Source organism: Physella acuta, unplaced genomic scaffold (genome assembly GCF_028476545.2).
Source record: "Physella acuta isolate Inbredline_101_S28 unplaced genomic scaffold, ASM2847654v3 ptg001265l, whole genome shotgun sequence".
Classification (NCBI taxonomy): Eukaryota; Metazoa; Mollusca; class Gastropoda; family Physidae; genus Physella; species Physella acuta.
In genome coordinates this window covers 174,062-197,797 of record NW_026732780.1, presented here as the reverse complement: position 1 = coordinate 197,797, position 23,736 = coordinate 174,062, and the positions used below count along the sequence as shown (strand labels likewise).

General features: G+C 33.7%; 1 protein-coding gene across 3 annotated transcripts; it reads left to right on the top strand.

The window, feature by feature from the left end:
* Positions 1 to 8,270: 8,270 nt before the first annotated feature.
* LOC131957782 (tyrosine-protein kinase SRK3) lies at positions 8,271 to 22,143 on the top strand. Of its 3 annotated transcripts, none has more exons than XM_059322562.1 (14): positions 8,271 to 8,291; positions 12,965 to 13,152; positions 13,874 to 13,928; positions 14,473 to 14,644; positions 14,796 to 14,880; positions 15,905 to 16,015; positions 16,415 to 16,506; positions 17,043 to 17,201; positions 17,333 to 17,479; positions 17,605 to 17,726; positions 17,901 to 18,038; positions 18,317 to 18,470; positions 18,728 to 18,859; positions 19,350 to 22,143. In XM_059322562.1, exons 4-14 carry the CDS (start codon positions 14,491 to 14,493, stop codon positions 19,553 to 19,555), a joined length of 1,500 nt encoding a protein of 499 aa, XP_059178545.1. In that variant the 5' UTR covers positions 8,271 to 8,291; positions 12,965 to 13,152; positions 13,874 to 13,928; positions 14,473 to 14,490; the 3' UTR covers positions 19,556 to 22,143. The 3 variants fall into 3 exon arrangements, with proteins under 3 accessions (XP_059178545.1, XP_059178543.1, XP_059178544.1); XM_059322560.1 differs by lacking the exon at positions 8,271 to 8,291 and adding an exon at positions 8,309 to 8,478; XM_059322561.1 differs by lacking the exon at positions 8,271 to 8,291 and having other exon boundaries at positions 12,954 to 13,152.
* Positions 22,144 to 23,736: the final 1,593 nt, after the last annotated feature.

Genomic DNA, 23,736 nt, shown 5'->3' with positions numbered 1-23,736 from the left:
TTCTCTCTGGACATAGAAATAAAGGTTAGTGCAAATGCCAAATACTACCAAATAACAACAAATAACGGATTTTTTTTTTAATTGTTCGAAATCGGCAAAAAAACTTATTTCACAAACATACCGTGACAAATATTCCAAAGAAATATTAATTAGCTAGGTCGAGGATAAGACTGATCTTTTCAACAATCTGTTTTTCTTTAATGTGGGCTAGATCTAGATTTTTTTTTTCAAATTATCCCGCAATAACTCATTCCTATAATGTGCCTTCATACACATAACATGCCTTAGGTTTTTTCCTGTTGTCTTCTCGTATTAGAATTTTTCGGCTGTATCGTTCTAACCGAGTACAAAAACGTCTTTTCTCTTCGTTTTTTCTTTCTTTCTCGTCTTTGTCTTGGCAACTGAGCCAAAGAATTTTGCAGTTTCATCCCAACAACTTTGACTGTCCTGTAGACACTCATTTCGTCTATCCCAAATCCAACAGCATACAGGCTAGTGTAATAATGTAACAGTCAAGTCCAGAGGCTTGGCGACTCGTTCCAGCGCCCGGGGTCAATATTCGATTTGGCGCCCCTATATATATATATATATATATATATATATATATATATATATATATATATATATACATACATACATACGCCTATGTTAGTGTGTATGGAAAAAAACGAACTGAAATCCACACAACACAACAAATTGAAGACTTCTTGTACATTGTCAAAAAAAATGCAGAACAAATTTTACTGGTTAAAGAAGCCGTAAAAATGATAGTGATACAGACAAAGACGATCAGATTAGATTCAGCAACGATAATTGTATTTTAACGTTTTAAACCAACGTGGAATTCAACTGCATCTTCAAAAAAAAACGAACCCAGGATCTTTAGCTCGAATGTGAAGTCAGTTTTACTGTATGGCTCGGAGACAAATGGTAACTTACTAACAGGCAGTGGACATCGAAATAAGAAAAAAAAGAAAGACAGTTAATAACACCACTACGCAGGCTCTCATGCAGAGTTTCTTCCAGGCATCTCTTCGGGGGGGGGGGGGGGTCCGAAGAAAGTCTAACCCCCCCCCTGAACGAAATGGAATTTATATAGACATTTATACTTTTAATAGTGTCTGCCCCCCGGAAATTTGAGTCCGCACCCCACCCCAAAAAAAATTCCAAGTGCACCCCCGGAGAAAAAAGTCTGGAAGAAACACGGCGCTCATGTGAAATCCACTGAGAAAGAGGAATTGTAGGAGACCAGAAATCGTTTGAAAGAGAGACGAAGATGTTGGATTCTCAGGGCTTGAGCTTTAAAAAAATGAATTAAAAGAAAACAATCAGATAATTTAGAGGGTGGCCCGTAGGAGGTGCAAACTAATTTGGTTCATTTTCGATCGTGTCTTTAAAAAAACCTCGAAAATAGCACTTTACAGTTTTGGACTATCGGTAGTAGTCGATTATCAAAGCAGTAGCAGTCATTTAGTTGTACCGTGGTCAGAAGTTGTACGGTGCTCCTCATTTAGTTGGCATAGTGGCATTGACCATATAAAATTGGAGTATTGTGATGAGGGGGGTATGAAATAATCAAACGCTCATCTCTTTGGTGCAATTTACTCATTTTATAGTTTTGAAAAATGTTTTTTTTAATAATTTTAAATGTAGAAAGCCTGGTTATATTTTTCTTAAAATTATGACATTGGTTGGTAAAAGTATAACTTTCTATACAAAATAGAGCCTATATATTTTTAGCGCAATTTCCATTCTGGAGAATTGCGTTTATTAACTCGTCATTTCTGGGAATGGATGGATGAATGTATGGATGAATGAATGTATGGATGAATGAATGTGTGTCCGGGCTTTAAGTCGTATCTCCTCCTCAACGAAGCAATATCGATGACTAGTTCCAAAAGCAATTATGTTAAGCAAGTTACGAGAATGAGCATAGGCCATAAAAATTCCGGGTTTCTTTCATGTATTTCCCGGAAAAGCCAAAAAACCTCGAAAAAATTCAGTTTTTGGCCCATATCTCGGCAACCAGACCACTTAGCGACTTGAAACATGTACCAGTCGATTCCTGCCATAATTTAGAACAATATTGCCGAAGAAAGTTTTCAAAAATATCCTTTCGTTCGGTCACAAAAAAATTTTTAATTAATTAAATTTGGACCGAATTAGTAAGCATTTTTTCCAACCACACCACACGCGTCATCACGTTCAATAGCTGCGCCATCGCGTTCCATGGCTGCGCCATCACGTTCAGTAGGCGCGCAATGGTTTTTAGTCATGTAACTCTATTGTAAATAAAACATGTAAAATACTGAAAAAAATTAATAAAAAACGTTTTAATAACTAACCAATGGTTTTACTAACCCTGCTCTTGATTTACGCTACGACAGAGCTATTTTTAGATAACGTAAGGAAATTGCGCTAAAATTGTCACTAGACTTTTTAATTACCTTGTTTCTATTCCATCCGAGGTGGGGCGGTGGACGTGCTCCAGTGGGGAGGAGGGGGACCCCTCGCCCAATGAGAGGTTCCTTAGACTAATCGTATTCTTTTACATCAAACTTTATCGTGTGCTTATCAACTTCCCTTATTTTTTGCCTCTTTGACAAGACCAAAAAATGAAAAAATAGAAACATGTTTTAATTTCCAATTAGTTCCCTAATTAGTGGAAGTATTTTGAATTTAAGAATATGAACGTAGACAACACACCATTCTACGGTCTACAGTCGTGTTAAAATATAATAAAATTAAAAGGGGAAATAACCTTCGCAACAGTGTTTGTTTATCAGATCACTGGTAGGTTCTCGAACTTGGTAGTCTAAATGTTAAAAATGTATTTTTTTCCCCACTAACTTTACTTTAACATGTGCTCGAATGATCGATCGTTATCAACTAAACAGGTTGGATACATATACTTTATAACTAACACAGAACATCACAACAAAAGCAAATACGATCTTGCTTTCACAAACAACCCATTACCAATGACAACGCACTGTAAACAATACAAAGTCAGTCAGGTAAGCCCACATAAACAAGTGTACTAAAAATAAAACAATAGCTCTGGCGACAATACTGGATTATGAGCTCACGTGGTAACAATGGCTGGAATTGTGAGCATAAAAACATGAATGTCTTTAGTTTCGCTGTTGTTGAATGGAACTTCAATCAAGAAAACACAATATTGTGTGTGTTTTTTACATTCTTAGACTCAGTGGCGTAGCGGGGGGGGGGGGGGGGGGGGGGGTGGACCGTACCGGGTGACATCATTTAGGAGGGTGACACCAAGGCAAAAAATAGCAAAATATATACAGAAAAATGATAATTCTGATATTTCCACTTTATTAAGGGATTAATTAGAGTGTTAAATAGTCTTTTAAGAGCAAATTTGACAAATTCCGACAAGGGTGGAGGGGGGAGGGGGCGGTGTGACACCATGACGTAAACCTGCTAATGATAGACGAAACATGCTACATCAAGCTGTATTTACAACCGACTATAGATAAAAATCGTTAGTATTATATCTGAGCACAGTTTAAAGCAATCGCCGCGCGGGGGAGGGGGGGGGTGGAGCTACATTAACTCAACGTTACAAAATATGCCTGAGGTAAACGGTTTGAGAATCGTAATAACTTATACGTTAATCCATTTATGGGGGGGGGTAAAGAAACTAAATACATTAAAAATATATGGGAATACAGATATACATGCGTATATATATATATATATATATATATATATATATATATATATATATATATATATATATATATATATATATATATATATATATATATATATATATATATATATATATATATATATATATAGTGGAATTGAAATTTTAAAAAGAAGTGTTAATTAAGTTTTTCTGTTGTGTCACTGTTCGATGTAATGTTTAAAACAGTGGTTCCCAACCTTTTTCGAGTGGCGACCCCCTTTTATAAAAAGTAAGTGACCCGCGACCCCCATAGAATTTAAAAGCCGAAATTAGTATGGAAATTAATAAGCACTAAAATAAGATTTTCTAGTAGACTTTCAATATGAACTACTCTTGATAACTGTTTTAATAGCATGAGTAAAATTGCATACTATTCACTAAACCTTCGTGGTTAACTTTTTAATTAATTTTTTTTTGTTAACGCCAACCTATGTCATTATAATTATCTTAATTTTGTTTTTAATCGAAGAATAGTGTTGAAAATATTTTCTCGAAAAGTCAATACATTTTACGTTTGGGTATGAATGGTGAATACTAAACCAAAATTGGGTCTGCAGTTTTTCATCTTTCTCGGAATCATTCTGCAAATCAAAGAATTCATCTTGTAATTCATCGGGAATGCTGGCAACATCAAGGGAAGAAGAGAATGGGTAATGCGTAAATGCAGATTCTTTTTTTTTTCAGCTCAGAGAAATAGCGATGCAGTTCGTTTTCAAGAGATTCAAGATGCCCTGAAATCGCTTTTTTCAAAATGTTAATTATCTCACAATCAGATTCATCTACCACACCGCAGAGTTTCTCAAATTTACAATATTTCCAAGATATATTTTCTTTACCGATTTTGCAGTTTTGATAAAAATGCCCCGAGATTATCATGGAAAGTTATAATATTCGTTCATTTTCCCTGAAGCTTCAGGTTAAGCTTATCTTGATGTTCGAACACATCTGCTAGGTATGATACTGTCTCCAATCACTCTATGTCGTTTTAAGTATACCAAAAAGTCTTGTTTCCTTTGCACTTCCAAGAACAATTTGATTTCAGATTTCAATTCAAAAACACGATTAACAACATTTCGTTTGACATCCAGCGTACAGTAGTGTAGAAGAGCAGAACCTCGTGATCTATATTAATGTTTTTGCTCAGTTCTTTGAAGGCTCCAGATTTTATATAATTTACGACTTACACTAGCAATGGACTCTTGATGTCGATTGGTTAGGGCAGTGGTTAGGGAGCTAAATCTTTTCTGTTTTCTGAAAGCCCGATTTTGAGCTAAACATAGATGGCGCGCCATCCGTACAAACCCCCACAGCCGTTCTAATCCAGTTTCAAAAAAGGTATTTATTTTCTCCATGCTATCTTCACAAAAGAGCAAGTCTTCTTTGCTATCATCCGCATGAATATAGACACAGACCAGCAACTGCGAACACGAACTCACGTCTGTTGATTTATCAACTTGAAAAGCAAACAATAGTGAAAGCTTAATTTCAATAAAAATGTGTTATTTAAAATTTACGTACATGCAGCGTTTGATGAGATTTTCTCCTACTGTTTTTTTTTTTTTTTTTTTTTTTTTTTTTTTTTTTTTTTTTTTTTTTTTTTTGCTTGGCATTTTCTATCGCGACTTCATTTGATGCTTGCACTAATGCTGGTGAAAACTTCCTGTTCGATCAAGTCTCTGGCGTTTTCAACTAGCTTCTTACCGACGAAAGAACTCCATATATTTTTCGGTGTGTTCCGAATGACTCATCTCAAACGACGTTTTAGTTTTGAAGATTTCATAGATTCGTGACTGAGAACAACTTTGTACAGTGCGCTTTATTTCTTCTCTATTACATTTCCAGTGATGTTAATGAAGCCGAATTTCAAAAATTCTTCTAAATAATTATGTTTTGTTTCAAAGTACTAAGGTTTAGTATACCAGTTGGCGACCCCCCAGAAAGACCTCCGCGACCCCCAGGGGGGTCGCGACCCCCAGGTTGGGAACCCGTGGTTTAAAATGTCTTTCTAACCCTAATCCTACGTTGTCGTGGAGCAAGGATACATTTACATTGTTGACAGTGCGACGATAAGTCCAGATGAACCTACTCCATTAATAAACACGTTTTGTTGTGCAACACTTTGCCAATTAAAAACGTGAAGCAGATATCTATTTATAGTTCATGTTGGCGAGAGCGTGCATGCGATGGCGGGTAAAAAGTACCCGTGGTACTAATAACCCGACAGAGGCGTAGCGAGGGGAGGGGGTGCGGGGGTGCGGATCGCACCGGGTGACACCATTTAGGGGGGTGACACCAAGGCAAAAAATAGCAAAATATATAGAGAAAAATGATAATTCCACTTAATTAAGTGATTCATTCGAGTGTTAAATAGTCTTTTAAAAGGTGCAAATCGAAAGTTTGAGGAAGGGGGGGGGGTGCAAATCGAAAATTGAAAGTTTGCCCCCGGGAAGGGTCGCTACGCCTCTGGGGGGGGGGTGACACCATTAAGTGCCGCACCGGTGACACCCGACCTCGCTACGCCACTGTAACCCGACCTTGTACAATTTTAACTATCAGAATTTATAATCATGTGTTAGTTAGGTAGAATAATATTTTTTATGAATAATGTGTACGAGTTGTGTGTGCAGTAGTGTGTGTTGGTGAGTTAATTTTATTTTTAGTGTTTACAGTATACCACAACATTTTTTGAGAGGGTGAGGAATTGTGTGTGGTTGTTTTTGTTTTGTGTTCAGTACACTTTTTAGTTTTTGATAATGAGTTTGTGGGTTTATATATATATATATATATATATATATATATATATATATATATATATATATATATACATACACACACACACACACACACATATATATATATATATATATATATATATATATATATATATATATATATATATATATATATATATATATATATATATATATATATATATATATATACATATCTAGCCCCCCAAGGTCGGCGCCTGGGGACATATGTCCCCCCCCCCCTCTCGCTACGCCTCTGTCTGTGACCTGTGACTAGTTAAATTATACGACGGAGTGGTATAGGACGATGATAAACAAAAAGTGTCGTGGTTTGAGTGTTGAGTCTCTGACAGTGTTTCTTCCAGACTTTTTTCTCCGAGGGGGGGGGGCACTTGAAATTTTCAAATTTTCGGGGGGGGGGGGCGGTAGACTTTCTTCGGGGGGGGGGGGGAGGGGGGGGCGGTAAAAAAAATTCGGGGAAGAAACTCTGGAAGAAACTCTGGTCTCTGAGTGGTGTTTTTTTTTTAAACCACTTAACTTGGTCGTAGGAGATATGTTGAATCATGTAACTGATAGGCCTATTGAAATCTGGGCGTAACCAATCTTTGTGGGTTTTTTTTCTTTCAATTCTTTTGTGTCTGCGTTTTTTTCTTTGTATTTTGGATCGCAACTAGGCTTGGTATCAGCTTTATAATATATTTTAATATTCTCTAAATCAGGGGTTCCCAACCCTGTGCCCGCGGGCGCCATGGCGCCCGCTGAACGATTCGTATGTGCCCGCCTCTCACTATTCGACAGAGACAGAATTTTTTTCTTAAACATTATTTTAAAGTATGATTTATTTTTATTCATTTGTTACAGTTTTAATTTTTTTTACTGCCTAGGTTTATTAAATATGTTCGATACTTGTCCCAACTTGTCTAGCGGCGAGCCAGACTACACTCGCTAGCCTGGAACGGCTAGTGCCATTTGCACATCACACCTTGTACACGCAGGAGTTTGTCGATTTAAAATAGGTGGTCCCCGCCACCCTACCGATATTTTAGAATGTGCTCTAGAGTAAACAAGTTAATAAAAAGTCTAGTGACAATTTAAGCGCAATTTCCTTAATTAATTTTTTGTGACCGAACGAAAGGATATTTTTGAAAACTTCCTTCGGCAATATTGTTCTAAATTATGGCAGGAATCGATTGGTAAATGTTTCAAGTCGCTAAGTGGTCTGGTTGCCGAGATATGGGCCAAAAACTGCATTTTTTCGAGGTTTTTTGGCTTTTCCGGGATATCCAGGAAGGAATTCCGGGAATTTTCTTGGCCCACAATCATCCTCGGAACTTGCTTAACATATTTGCTTTTGGAACTAGTCCTCGATATTGCTTCGTTGAGGAGGAGATACGACTTAAAGCTGCGGACACACATCGGACACGCATCCATCCAGAACGAATTAATAATCGCAATTGTCAGTATGGAAATTGCGCTAAAAAAGGTTGGGAACCCCTGCTCTAAATTCACCCTCCCACGCTCCGCCCATATCCCCAAAAAACTGTCACCACAGAAAGAAGGAAGTAACAACTTCGTATTTTGCGGAGATTCGTATTGCGTATCGCGAGTGCAGCTAGACGAAGTACTAGATCTAGTATAGTGTGTAATAAAACACACTAGACTAAGAAAAAATCCCCCCCCCCCCATTCCGCTTAAACGTAACGCACTGATTATTGCCCATTGGATAGCAAGGTCACGAACGGCTTAGTGTGTGACTGCGTGCGCACCACGTATTTTTTTATAGGCCTACAGACTACAGACAGAATTCTTTATACTTTATACAGGTGAGGCAGATCTAGATTTTCTGGGTGCGAGGAATTAATCGTGTCATGATTTATAAATAGAAAATCTGGCAATTCACAAGCCTAAGTTTAGATTCCAGATAAAATTCTGTTAATTCGGATGTTTATGCCATTTGTGTTTTGTCAAACTATTTATTTAAATAACAATAGTAGAATCTAGATATATCTAGTAAGTATTATTATAGGAAATTATAGGCTAAAAATAGTTAATAATAATAATAATTTATTAATTAGTATAATTAGGCCTAGGTTACACTAAAAAAATAATACACTTTACTAAATTATTAAGTAGTGAATAAGTAGAGTAGGCCCTAGGTCTTATAACTAATTAATTTTATAATTTAGGCCTACTAGATCTAGATTCTAGATCTATTTGAACTATTTGGTTTATTAAAAATAAAATATCTAGGCCTATCCCTAGATCTATAGTTGTCGCTATAGACTATATATACTATATATAGGCCCTATCTATAGTATATATATATATATATATATATATATATATATATACCTATATATATATATATTATATATATATATATATATATATATATATATATATATATATATATATATATAAGCCTTAACTATTTTAATTTTTAATTATTAGATCTAGACGCAATATACTGAATATATAGGCAATAATTAACTATAATAATGGAGAGGTGAGATTCTCAGATTGCAGCCCTTTGTTCCCCAGGGGCCACAAAGGAGTAATTATAAGGCTGAAAAATTATTATGGTGATCTGAATGAATCAATTAAATTTTAAATATAAATTCCTTAGGCCTATTAAGTTATTATTTAATATTTAAGTCTAGGCCTATAGGCCTACATTTAATTTAGCCTTCAATTTTTACATTTTTTTGCTTAGAGTAATTTACTTCATTTTTCGTAGTTTAAAGTTTTAAATTAATAAATCTGTTGTGTAATCTGTGATCTTGTAGTGTTTTCACATATGAGGAAAATCAACGGGGGGGGGGGGGGGGGGGGGGGGGGGGAATGGTCATTCATCAATGATGTCACACCATGGGGGTGGGTGTAACAGAGGGTAAAAAATCCTCAAATAAAAACAGCATTATGGAAGACCATCATGACCTTGTGATATTATCTTCTAAAATTTAAAATAATTTGTATGGCTAGTTTTTTTTTTACATTGGGGATTGTGTCCATGTTTTATAACACTAAAAAGGGGCACAACATTATTGATATATTAAAACATTTCCATAGATATAGGGCCTAATACAACATAAATATAACAAATCCAGAACATCCTTACACATCACATACACATATGAAAAATAAAACTACACAGTATGCATTATACTGATGGTGTTTAAAGGAAGTTCTGATTGCATGTGTATGCAGTGGTGTAGCGAGGTTGGGTGTCACCCGGTGCGGCACTTAATGGTGTCACCCCCCCAGAGGAGTAGCTACCCTTCCCTGGGACAAATTTTTTATTTCCACCCCCCCTCAAACTTTCAATTTGCACCCCCCCCTCAAGTTTTTCAATATATATTTTGATATTTTTTGCCTTGGTGTCACCCCCTAAATGGTGTCACCCGGTGCGGTCCACACCCCCCTGCCCCCCCCCCCTCACTATGCCTCTGTGTGTATGACCCACTTGCATGTTAAAGTTGATAGAATCTCAGAAGAAAGGAAAATCAGATAAATTGTTTAGGGTAGCATTAAATTACTGCCAATGGTCTATTATTAGATGAGTGACCTTGTTGTAATAGAACATTCTGATGCAGCAGTTCATTGAATTAGAAAAAAAGTAGAGAGTGAGTATGCATTGAGGTATTGAGGTGCTCGTAGGAGCCACTCTTCATGTAGGGGTTGCTACCCCTGTTCCAGATAAGTCATTGATTATTGAAGCGCACTGTACCCCTTGTGTAGGTGCTCTTTAAAATAAATGCTCTGTAAAAGTGCTCTTCAGGATGCTGGTGGACATCCTTTTACATAATATTGTGTTAAGTAGTACCACTGACACTCTGTGTAGGACGCCCAATCTGAAGACTCCAGGTGTTAAGGTAGATGCAGGAAACATGGGGAGTTCTATGTTCTGCTTTCACGAGACAATGGGAAACAACCAAGTTAATATTTTTGCTAAATTATCTAAATAGACCTACACCTCGTAATAAATACAGTAAGGTTGAATACTGACAAAAATACCCTTTTCAGTGCTATTGAATACCCACATTAGTGGAATTATACTGGTATTTCGTACCGAAAGCACTGAGTCCCAACATCAGTGACACTGAGAAACCACAGTTTCAGCACTAAGCACTCACAGCAGTGATACTGAGTACCCAATGCTAAGGCTGAGTCTGTAACCACAGCAACATCAATTACCAACAGCTCCAGCACTGAGTACCCACAGCAGTGACATCAAGAACCAACTGCAGTAACACTGAGTACCCACAGCTTCAGCACTCAGTACACATGGCTTCAACACTCAGTACCGACTGTTTCAGCACTGATTACCCAGACCAGTGGAAATATGTAGCTACAGCACTGTCATTGGTAATCTATAGCAGTATCATTCGAGCACAACAGCCGTAGCATGAAGAACCGAAATCGGAAACATAGGGTACCATCAACAATAGCAGTGAGTACCCACACCGGTGGCACTGAGTACCCACAGCTGTGACACTAAGTACCCACAGCAGCTGCATTGAGCATGGAAGAATATACAACGGCCGAACACTGTCATTATTTGACAGTATTTGTTCATGTGCTTTGTGTGTATAACAGATATAGGTCAAATACGAAATATGAGTCTTTATAAGTTGACCTTGATTAGGAGTTCACAAAAATGACGTAACCGGGGACAACTAAGGCTCTACACATTTAAGAAAGTACTTTTATATGTAGTGTAGTAGAACCACGACAGCAAGGCTTCAAAATACCCATTCATAAGAGTAAGTCAGTGAGCAGGTGCAGCAGAGTTATTTAACTCTATGTCTGAGCTAATAAACTATAGTTTTCATGGATTTCGCAAGTGAGTCTACATCTCCTTGCACATCCATATGCTTAGTTTGTGATATTCTATGGTTTAAGCGTGGATATTTAGAGAAACACATGTCAGTAAAAATAATCAAATGACCCAGACTAAAAAAAATTAAATTACTGTTTGATCCCTAAGTGCCTGATGTTGCGTTTTCACAACATACCATAATTAACATAAAAATAAGTCCAAATTTAAAAACAACTATATACCTCAAATTCAGTGTCAGTATGATGAGAGAAAATCAGCACAAATAAGTTTTTACACGCTTGGAACATAATTCAGGCATTAAGGTGTTAATTACTTTCAATTTTTGAAATATTTTGGAGTGGGGGGGAATATAGGACAGGGGAGGCTGATATTTGAAATCCTTTTTTATGGTATAAATCTCTTGAGTGTACTTCATAACTTGTTAAAATTTCATGGTGATTGGATGAATTGTATAGTAATGCATAAGAGACACACATATATATACATACTAGCATGTCTGTCTGTCATGTTGCAGAAAGTCTGCCACACTATTTTAAGAGGGTTTCATCAATGCATTACCAATCCTATATTCTTAGACATGTGACCTTGTTTTCTAAAACTGAATTATTTAAATGTAAACAATACCTGCTCTATATTTCTTGGATCAGTTTTGTAGGGGCATGGGGCATGGGTTTGCCTTCAGTGTACCATAACCCCCACGATAAAGCCTGGGGCGCCAAATTGCACCCTGCCAAGGCGCTGCCCCTGTGATTTTGAAATTTTTTTCCCCATTGAAATTTCCCAGGGAGTATTTTCATCAACTCCCCTAAGTTTTATGGTGATCGAATGAAAGGTGTAGTGATGAATAAAGGACAAACCCACAAACAAACCCACTTTCATTTTTATATATATATATATATATATATATATATATATATATATATATATATATATATATATATATATACACACACACATATATATATGTGCTGTAAAGAATAAATATCTGGTTTTCTCAAGGGTGGAACTACCATATCGCCAGCAATGCAGGGTGCTCAGGCCATTCAGGGGACCCAGAACTCACCAAAAGCAACAAAACAATGTTTTTTGCACCTTGATAGACTAGGGATTTTGTAAAAAAATGAACAGATCTACTAAAGCAATGATTGTTCTACAGTAACTAACACAAACAAAACTACATGAGCTATAGTGTGAAAGACAGGCAAACCTTCAAACCTCTTCTATGACTTATCACTCCTCTTTAGAATAAATAGTCAAATAGGGGTGCCCAAAAAGCTCATTTAATAAATGTTGTACTTAGCAAACTGAAAAAAAATGTCTCTCTTAATCCTTATTAAAATAAGGCACACTAAAGAATGGCACAACTATAAAAAACAAAGTACTTAAAACAACCTTTGCAATTTAGACAACTTTAGTCCTTTTTGCTTAAAGTTAATTGTACCAATATCACCATTTAAGCTACCCCAAAACCTTAACCAAACTCTAATCTTAAACCTATTTATATCATTAACCCTAAACCTATGTCTCAGCCAACAGTGCTTTCCTCCCATGTCTATGTCAGCTACTACATTATTCCCCCCTTGTGTATGCCCAGTTGTAATGTATGTCTTTCAAAAACCTAACTTGTACATTTTCATTGTTTCCAACTATATCTAGGTTATTTTGAAGAGCTCCTGTGACAGTTTGGGGTGCTGTCACACACTTAATCAGTTCTGAGAAGTTGACCTTTCTTTTCAAATAAATCACGCACTCCTGATGATAGCACAGGCACGGCTATTACATGAATCAGATGTGTTAGCTATTATGTAGGCCTTGGTTTTATGCTTCCTGGAACATGAACAGAGGTAATTCTTTTTTAAAATTAATTAAATTTTCTAAGTAGGAGCACATTTGTAGTGATTGTAGTTGTTGACTTCATCCCCCATTGTTATTTCTAATTAATAATTAAATATACCTCAAAGACTTTGTTTTTAAGCCCATATTTTTAGAGTTTTTAAACATGAAACTCCTATTATCAATTATAAAATGTTATGTCCCGTATATTATTAGTTCAATCTAAACTGTAATGAATCTTCTTTTTTTATCAAACAAAAAAGTATTTAGAAAAATATGACCTACATATTTTTAAATATGGTATGGTCTATTTAGTCTATCAAATGTTAAATAGTTTAACTTCCTCTTTACTGTGAAAGGTATAAAAATATTTCAGGATATTTTTAATTTTTTGTCAGAGTGTTACTGTCCCCATTCCTTTAACTTATATCAATTGGTATTTACGCTAGAGGCAATAAACATATCAGTGACTATATACTTCCTGCTTGTCAAACTGTATTGTTGGGTTTTTTAAAATTCCCTTTCAAGGAGTTATATGTTATGCTTTTTTATAAATAATAAAGCCAAATTTACAAACTAATAAAAAAGACTTTATTAAAAATAATAATTTTCATCCTGTAATTACATAGCTCTTCTATTCATGTTTTATCTAATCTATAACTCTTTTCCTAATTAGACTATTCTGTTGAGTAACATAACTAGATCAAAATGAATTATTTTTTTAAATTGCAGGTTGGGGATGAAGATAAATAATAAATGATCATTTTTAATCCTCATTATATAGAAGGTAAGAGTTTATTAGTTTGCAAATTTTTTTAGCTTTTGCAGTTACATGTTATTTAGAGCCTACTTTGAGGGAAAGACATCAATAACTGAGCATTTGATGACGGCTCATGGTAATTGGTGAATTGCTCAACTTGGCATTGCAAATCATGCAGTAAGGACATTGATTCGCATCAAATTCAATTAATTCCATGGAATTTCATATTGTACATATTTGTCTGACCACTTTTTTTCTTTCGTAATTAGTCTTTTAATTGCACTAAAAGTAAGAAAATTAAATTTTCTTTAAATATAGATATAAGAGGTAAAATAAAGTATTTGTTTAAAAACATATTGAAAAGATTTCAGGCACAACCAGGGCTTTAATAACTTATCTAACAAAAAATCATGCTGTTTTATTTCTACTTTTGGAGTGTTTTTAAAGCTTGCGATTATAAAGGTTTTGAAAGTTCGGTTTATTCATATGTTAAACCTTATTCATGATATTGATCAATGACTTGCATTAAAATGTAGGCCCAATTTAAGGATGTGAACAAAATATTTTACAGAAATAAAATAATACAAAAATGGGAAATAAAGTTCCTTCAAAGTTTCGTAGACCCAAAGGGAATCGAGATCCCAAGCCAAGAGAATCATCTGGGGAACAACCAGGCAATGATGTACCTAAAAGACTATTACCTAAAGTTCCAGATAAACCACCAACATCTGAAAAACAAATGGGTAAGTTTTTAAAACCTATCTACTTCAGATATAAAAAAAGTACTTCTATTACCAGGAGCAAATGCTTTTACTTATTAAAATATACAAAGATCACAAATTGATACCATCAGCCAGTAACATCTCCATTAAATTAACCTATGTATTATTTCAGTACGAGCACTTTATAACTTTGGAGGTATCAGCAAAGATGACCTTTCTTTTAAGAAAGGAGATAAATTAGAAGTAGATATGTCTAAGTAAGTTATGTTTATTTACATTTCTATTAAATTTGTATATATTTTATATTTTAAAAATACTCATTTATACCTAATAGGACAGATGAAGAAGAATATAAAAAACAAAATTTGATTTTAAATATCGTACTTTAATTTTAATATCACTCATACAGCTATAAAGTAAGTTTTTCTTAAGATGGCAAAACAAATTGATATTTTAAATGTTGAAATATATAAACAATTCAAACTAAGCTGTTGGAAATAACTCAAAACCATTAAGCAGACTAAATTTAGACTTATTGTTAGCTGGTATCAAATTATTTTTGGATAAAGATTGACAGTTGTGTGTCCATAATTCAAATAAGTGGTGCATGTTTTAGTTGATACTAGACAACTCATTATCCTTTGGATAACTACGGATTTAAGGGGTCATCCATAAATGACAATTTTTATCTCCCCCCCCATTGCCACACATCACAAAAAGTCAGACCCCCCTTCCCTACCCACATCTAAAAAGACCCCACACCTCAGCCAACATGTTTTTGTCTTTAAAAATGCTGATTTTGGCTGAGCATGGTGCTGACCACACTATCTCTTTTATATGCTGAATTCACAGAAACAGGTGAATTCTTCTTCACCTGCTCTCGTGCCTCACAAGGTCAGAAAGGCAACTGTACTATACACATCTAAAAAGAAGTCATACCACAGCTTACAATACTTACATATTTTTGTCTTTTAAAACATCTATTTCTGTCTACAATATTTTCTGAGCTCGAACCTCATATGAATAACAAATATATAAATTAATAAAGCTGACGACAAAAGAATAATAATTAATTAGAACCATTCGTATACGTTGTGATTTCCCACTGTGCACTTTCTATGTAGAAAAATTGAAACAAAAAAATTACCTCTGAATGGTTGTTGTTTTTACTCATGTCACATGAGTGAGTGGATGCATGAATGAGTGAACACCATCTTGATCCCTCTTAAAATAACAAGCCTTCGCATTTTACTGCAATTATTTTTAAAATACTATTTTCAGAACCACAGATAAAGACGATTGGTGGCTAGCATTTAATCCAAAAACAAATGAATCAGGTTATATACCTAGTAATTATGTTGTCAAGGATGATGAGACTCCACAAAGTCAAGAGTAAGTTACTCTCTTGTGTAAGCTCTGCAATGTTATTTCATAATGATTATTTTTGTTCTTTTTGGTCCTTGCCGAGTATGGGAGCTGTGTCAAAAGCTCTCCCCTCTCCACTGACTCCTGCCTCTCTTTTTAGCTATTCCCAATTCCTTCCTATCCTTCCAGCTTCATCCAGCATGGTTGAATTACCTTGTACAATTTTATTTATAATTGGTATATTTTATTCACACTTGCTGTTTATTGTGTTAATAAAATCACTTAGAATAAACATTATTAAATAATTGTATTTTAATCAAAGCCAGATAAAAATTTTGAATTTTAAATAATGCTGTGAATAATTAAAACAAAAAAATTCTGTGGCAATCTGTGCATCATATAATTTTGACCACATTTTTCTTGTAGTTGGTGGTATGATATACAACGTCCAGAAGCTGAAAAAAATTTACTTTTACCTGGCAACAAAAATGGAACATTTTTGGTTAGGCCAGCAGGAGGTAATAATGTATCTTGTTTGTTTATTTAATTATTTTTTTTACTAGTGATTAAACTCATAGCTATGCTGTTAAATTACTTCATAAAATTAAGATATTAATTCTTTATTTTAATTTTTTCTGTACTTTCTCAACATTTCCAAGAGAATTAGCTTTTGTTTTTGCACTTCAAGAGTTGTTTATAAAGCGTATATTATAAATACTGATAAAACTAATCTAATATGACTGCATTTTCTGTTGAGATTAGTTGAGCCTTTATATTTTCTAATCAGAAAAAAGAATCGTAAATCTCATATGGTAAAAAGTACAAACATAAGTTAAGACTATAGAATGTTTCTGTACATTAATCAATACAATGAAGAAAAGCATTTAAAATTTCATAGCTCTCTTTGTTTAGTTAAAGATTATTTAGATGGTTGTAAGTAGTAATGACCAAGACTGGTTGAGAAATAAATTACAAAGCTTTATCCAGGAACTGCAACACATTAAGTCATATGAAGTGAAGATTTTTTTTACAAGCTCATGCATAAAATTTTCAGATCAAATGTCCTATGTATTATCTGTTCTTGATATGAGCAATGAAAATGAGCCAGCAGTGAAACATTATCGTGTTAAAACCATGGACGATGGTAGATTCTATATCAGCGCCAACAGAAACTTTAAAGATTTATTTGAACTGATTGCCCATTATAAAAGCAGTATGTAAATATTTATCAACTTGTTTTGTAACCATTGATTATTGTTGTTGTAAAAATGTTTTTTTTTCTTAAAGCATTTGTAAAATATTAATTCTTTTACTTGTGACACAACTGACAAATTTAACTCACAGAAAATGCCACTGGATTGTGTTCCGCCCTGTCAGTACCATGTCCGCGTGATAAACCAACACTACAATTTCCTGAATTAGAAGTCAGCAGAGATACCATCCAGTTAACTGTTAAATTAGGTGCAGGGTGTTTTGGTGAGGTGTGGAAAGGTATGTTCATTTAATATTTTCTTTATTTGAAAGAAGTGTTGAAGTTAAACTAAAATACCTTTTTTAAATATTGGATATTTTTCTATTTAATTATCTTTAATTGAATCGTTTTTGTTCCATTAAAGGTAAATTTCGAAGAGTTTTTGATGTTGCTGTAAAAAAGATGAAACCTGATACCATGTCTGCAGATGCTTTCTTAGAAGAGGCTAGAATCATGCACAAACTTACCCATCCACGATTAGTATTGGTACTGTCAAGTTTTGTGCTTTCTTATATTATAAAAGCTATTTTATTATCTTTCTTTATTGCTTTCTTATATTATAAAAGCTATTTTATTATCTGTAAGAAATTAATGTTAAACATAAGCCTCTGTAAAAATAATTTTTGTTAATAATTTAAATTGCACACTATTGTTTTCTAGCTCATGGCTGTAGTATCACAATCACAGCCAATTTATATCATAACTGAATTAATGGCGCATGGATCTTTGCTGGATTTTCTACACTCTGAATTGGGGAAAAAACTCAAGTTGCTGCAACTGATAAACATGAATTGTGAGGTAAGTTTTATAGTAGTGTGTTATTTAACGTGAAGATATCAAACACATGTAAATAAAAATATTTTAATCAGCTACCTACCAAAAAATAACAACAGGTTGATGGAGTTTACCTATGTCTATGCTTATGGTCTACAAATAAGATGATATTCATCTTAAGTCAATTATCTGCTATGAAAACTTAATAATTTGCATAATAGCAATATAGTTCATAAAATATTTAAACCCTGTACATTATGAATCATACTTTTTTTTTAACCAACTTTCTATTTCACTTTTAGATTGCAGAAGGCATGTCTTATTTAGAGAGTCAACAGTATATACATAGAGATCTGCGGGCTGCAAATGTTCTGGTTGGTGAGCGGTACAATGTAAAAATTGCAGACTTTGGACTTGCTAGAATACTCGAAGATCAGATCTATAATGCCAAAGAGGGTACTAAATTTTATTTTGTTTAAATTTTAAAAACCCCACATTTTCTAATGTTCTGCTAGCTAAGTTTTGGTTTAAAATTTTGTTGCAAGTATTTTTGTTTACTTTTAATAAAATACTTTTTTTATAATCATAGTTATAATATTGTTTTTGTAAAAGCTATCAACAGAGTCTCTTTTTATATTGGGTTACTTTCCTCAAATGTTTCTACAAAATAAAAATTGCATTTATGAACTAAATTTTTTTTATCCACCATGTAGAAACCCGATTTCCTATCAAATGGACAGCACCTGAGGCAGCTAACTTTAGACAGTTTACAATCAAATCTGATGTATGGTCATTTGGTATCCTCATGTATGAAATCATTACACTAGGAAAAGTGCCTTACCCTGGTAGGTTGTTGGCTTATACTTGTTCTTATTTTTAATAAGTTTATATTGAAGGAATCAAACAAGACCAAATTGCAGACGAACTGTCAGGCTGTCTCTAGATCTTCAAGCTCCCCAATTTTTCTCTTAGTTTGGGGGTCAGTCTAGACTGCGTCTGTTGGTATAAGCTGCAGTCTTATAAGACATGTTCAGTGTTTTCTTGGGCCGTGCAACAAGGGCAAGTTTTGATGGGACAACTTTTAAAATTTTCTATGGTTTTGTTATTTCACCCTGTTGTGGCCTGTTCTTTTACTTGTTCTTGTTCTATATTTTCTGGAAAGGTATCCTGGAGATATTTTTCCATTGATATCTTGTTACATATAATTTAAAAAATTAATAATTTAGAAAAAGAAACATAAAGAGCAATATTAAAAATGCATTTTCTAAATTTTATTTTTATGGATTAGGCAGTTATTGAACCAATTTTTTAAAACTAATTTTAAATTACTTCCAGCAATGACTGGTTCAGAGGTTCTTCGCATGGTTGGGAGAGGTGAAAGGATGAAGATTCCTACTGGTGGGCCCATTCCAGTTCCACAGTCTTATTATGAACTAATGTTAAAATGTTGGCACCAGAATCCAGAAGACAGGCCAACATTTGAAAGTTTGCATGACATTTTCGAGTCCTACTCTGTTAGCACTGAAGATCAGTATCTTTAAAGTTTGTTCTGCAATTTTTGTGTCATTTATAGTTTTTGTACATCTAGGATTAATTTGAAACAATAGCCATAATAGTTATTACCCTTATAATTTCTTTTGAAATTATGGCTCTTTATGTTTATACCAATCATATTCTATGTGGCACATTTGAAATTTAAAATATTTGAAATAATATTACATAATGGCATATTTTTAAAAAAGCATAAAAGTAGACTGCCATTTTTGTTGTGCATCTGAGCTCAACTTTTTTTTTTACAGAAAAATTGTATTTTATGTCGTTTATTTTCAAGTTTGTAATTTTATGTCCATCATTTGTCTTTCATTATTTAGTTTGTAGTAATAAAGGTTGTTGCTATTCCTATGCAAGGGGCAGGGAAAGTATGTATAAAAACCCAAAGCTCTTAATGTATGTGTAAGAACAAACTCAAATTTCATGTAGGTCTACTTGATTATGTTCATAATTAATTAACATGTTGATGTTGATCTTCAGATGTATTTTTCACATGACTATTGTTCCGCTAACATATAACATTTTTATAACATAATTTACTTTCTCAGTCTAATATTTTTTTAAAAAGTGATGCATCTACTAAAAACATATTAAGTGATAATGAAATTATTTTAAAGCACAAAAGTTTTCTGTGTGTACCTTGTTCTTAAATATATTTGTAAACACAGGTTTAGTCTTCCCTAAAGATGTAAACAAACTTTAAACCACTGTGTTCACCTTGTGAACTTTTTTTGGTTGAAATATGTATGTTTTTTTTCAATTGTTAATCTATGTTATTAAAGCATTATCATTATTAAAGCGGTCAAGTGTTAGACCACTAACCTGAAAGCGTCCAATCATGTCAATAGAATGTCTCTGAGTCCGCCCAGCTTTGATGGGTACCTAACTCACATTTAGTGAAAGTAAAGGTGGCAGGGACATAGTGCTGACTACACTATCCCTTCGTATGCTGAACAAGTGAACTCTACAACGCTTGCCCCATGGCCCATCAGGCCATTAAAGCGTTCGCAATACATTGTCACTGGAAAAAGTTTTTTTTAAGTTGATGTTAATGTTAAGGTAGAACCTTAACCCAGAAATTTTGGCTACTTAAATTAATTCAGTATAATTACTATAAAGTGCACTTAATAAGGTAGTTATAATATTTCTTATAAATTTTAAGTTTTCATTTTTTTTAGATGTTTAATAGCTTTAAGATGAATAATGAAACACAAAGTATACTACTGTATTTCAAGCGTATTCTGACATATTGTTCATTATATAAAACACAAATGTTAAGTTATGATATGTTGGTATCCCTGTCTTTCATGCTCATATTGACAGTTAAATCTAGCTGAAATGCTAAGGAGTATTAACCCAGCTTCCTAATTCTAGTTTAGTGAATATTTTTTTACAAATGATTAGCAACTAATTATGTATTTTTTAATTTTATTGCACATTATGTTGACATGTCTTAGTTAGTATATTAATGTATGTTGATGCTTAATAATTTTTCAAGATGGGTAAATTTAATTGTATTTATGTTTTATAAGCTTAAAATAGCCTACACTGAAATAATTTTAAAATATTTATTTTACCAAACAAATATAGGTACTCACTTTTTTTTTACTGATCCTATCAGTTTATGACTGGCTGCTAAATGACTTAGCATTTTAGTTGGCCTAAATTTTAAACTGCTGCTGCTATTTCTCACTGCTTTAATACATAAAAGCGTGCTTTTAATTACAGTTTTAATACATAAAAGTGTGCTTTTAATTACAGTTTAACTGCTTATAATAAATAGTAGAGCCCATATAATTACCAATACTCTTAACTATAAGAAATTACCCTTTTGACTATGTAAGTATTTTTTTAAGTTAGATTTTTAAAAGCTTTGTGTATTCCTAATGAAAGAGAAAAAGCTACATCTAATGTAAAAACCAATAGTGCCATACATGCATTTGCATACATACAAATTAAATTATAAATTATCTGTAGAATTAAATGATTTCTCACCATTACAAGTTTACATATGTAATCAAGGCAGTGGATGAATTTAACATTTTAGGCTTTCTATTTTGTAGCTGTAGGCTAAAATTGATTTTGCCACTTCTATCCATCCAATATATATACATTATAATATTAATATATTTTTTAAAATGTCACCCCTCAGCCCCACCATTGCTCATAATAAATTTAAAAAAAAAAAAGATAAATTGGAAGTCAATGCATATTCTAAATTTATTAAATTTGTATGGAATATTTATCTTTGTTTTAAATATAATACATATTTACTACCGAGTGACTAATTGGCTATTTATATTATAGGCTATAATACCACCATTTATACAACTATACAGTTGTATGAATACATACATAACTTTTTTTTAAAAGTAAAATGTTTTGAGACCTAATTTTTAAGCAACAATGTTTGATTCATTGATTTTATGAAGTATTGAGAATGGTGGTTGTGCTTTTTTATATAAACATTCCTCTTCTTTGTATTAAAAATTAGCTGGGTTTTTTTATAAATATTTTGACTTTATTCAAAGTATTTTAATAAAACGTTTACAATTATATACATTAAAGATATATTCAAACTAAATTTAAAAAGTCAATTTCGCCTTATTTTTTTATGTGCCATTATTGAATGGTTTTTTAGTCATACATACTCACTCACTTACATAAACATAACGTGTTCATTCATGTGTACATAGCTAAATATGAATAAGAAGTGGAAAAAATTAAGCTAAAACGATGTTGTGAAGCTGCGACAGTTAAAAAGATTTTAATTTCGGATCCTTGCACCACCTCACTATTCTGGTTGATGGTGTTTTTTAATCAGATGTTAAACACAAGAAAACATTGTTTTTATGCCCAATGTTAAACCTAGCAGCAGAGGCATGGCTAGGTGGGGGAGGGGTTACCCATGTCTCACTCCTGTTTCCTCTTGTGATGGTTCTAATAACTATCCAGTTTTTGTCCCTTGGCATTTTGAGAAGTGGTATGGAAAAATGAGATAAATTCATCCAGGACTCTATAGTTCTTCAAAGTTGACAAACTAATTTTTTAAATCTATAAAAATTAATCTATAGTGAAGAGTTTTTATTCTAAGCTGTGCTGAAATGGCTTTCTATAATGCCTTTCTCCTGTCTGAATCAAAAGCCTTTATCCATCTAACATAATTTAGCACTGCACTTTAGGCTATTTATGATAAAACAAATCTTCTCCAGTTTAGGTGTCTGACTCTGATCATGGTACAAGCCGGTCACTGCCATGGTCTTGTGACTTTGTTCTACCACACAATAAAATAATCTGTATTTGAAATTGTTTGAAAGGCACACAATAAAAACTGGACCTAACTAATTTGCACCAGATATGATCCACCCTATAACCTCAGGCAAAATATTTTCTGACACTAGGTCATGTTTAGTTTCAAAACTGTTTAATGGCAAAGCAGCTGTAAAGACATGACATTTTTATCCAGTAAAGTAATAGGAAACATAAATCTTGCAGTCACATAAACACAAGTTTTATATATATATATATATATATATATATATATATATATATATATATATATATATATATATATATATGTAACTAGGGGAAGTTACCAGGGACATGGGAACGCAGTACAGCGCTGTCAACTTTGACACGACTGATGTAATAACGCAGGTGTTGGCTGATAACGATCAGAAAGCCAAGGCGTAGTATTTTGGGAAGCGATACGATAAGAACGCAATACAGCGCTGTCAACTTTGATGTGACAGGATGCAGATGGCTTATTAAATCGGACTGTACGACAGAAGCGGCGTAATTAACATTCTGATGCAACGATTAGAATCGATTACGATTACGATTATGATAGAACCGAATACGATTACGAATACGAAGGGGATATATAGGAAGGCGACGGCTGGGCTCTCTCTCTCGATCAGTCAGTCAGTGTGGCAGTATCAAGTTGGTTATAGAACGGGTTAGCCGTATTGTGTTAAGAAGGACGATAGACATGTGCATTCAGTTATGTGAAGACTAGTGAGGACTGTTGGGGGTCAGTTGATTCAGACTATTATTGTGAAGCATTCCTTTTGATTCATCATATTATTGTGAAGCATTTCTTTGATTCATGTAATAAAAGGATCAATAGCGAACCTGCATCTTCGAGTATCTATACTGTGGTCGATGTTGT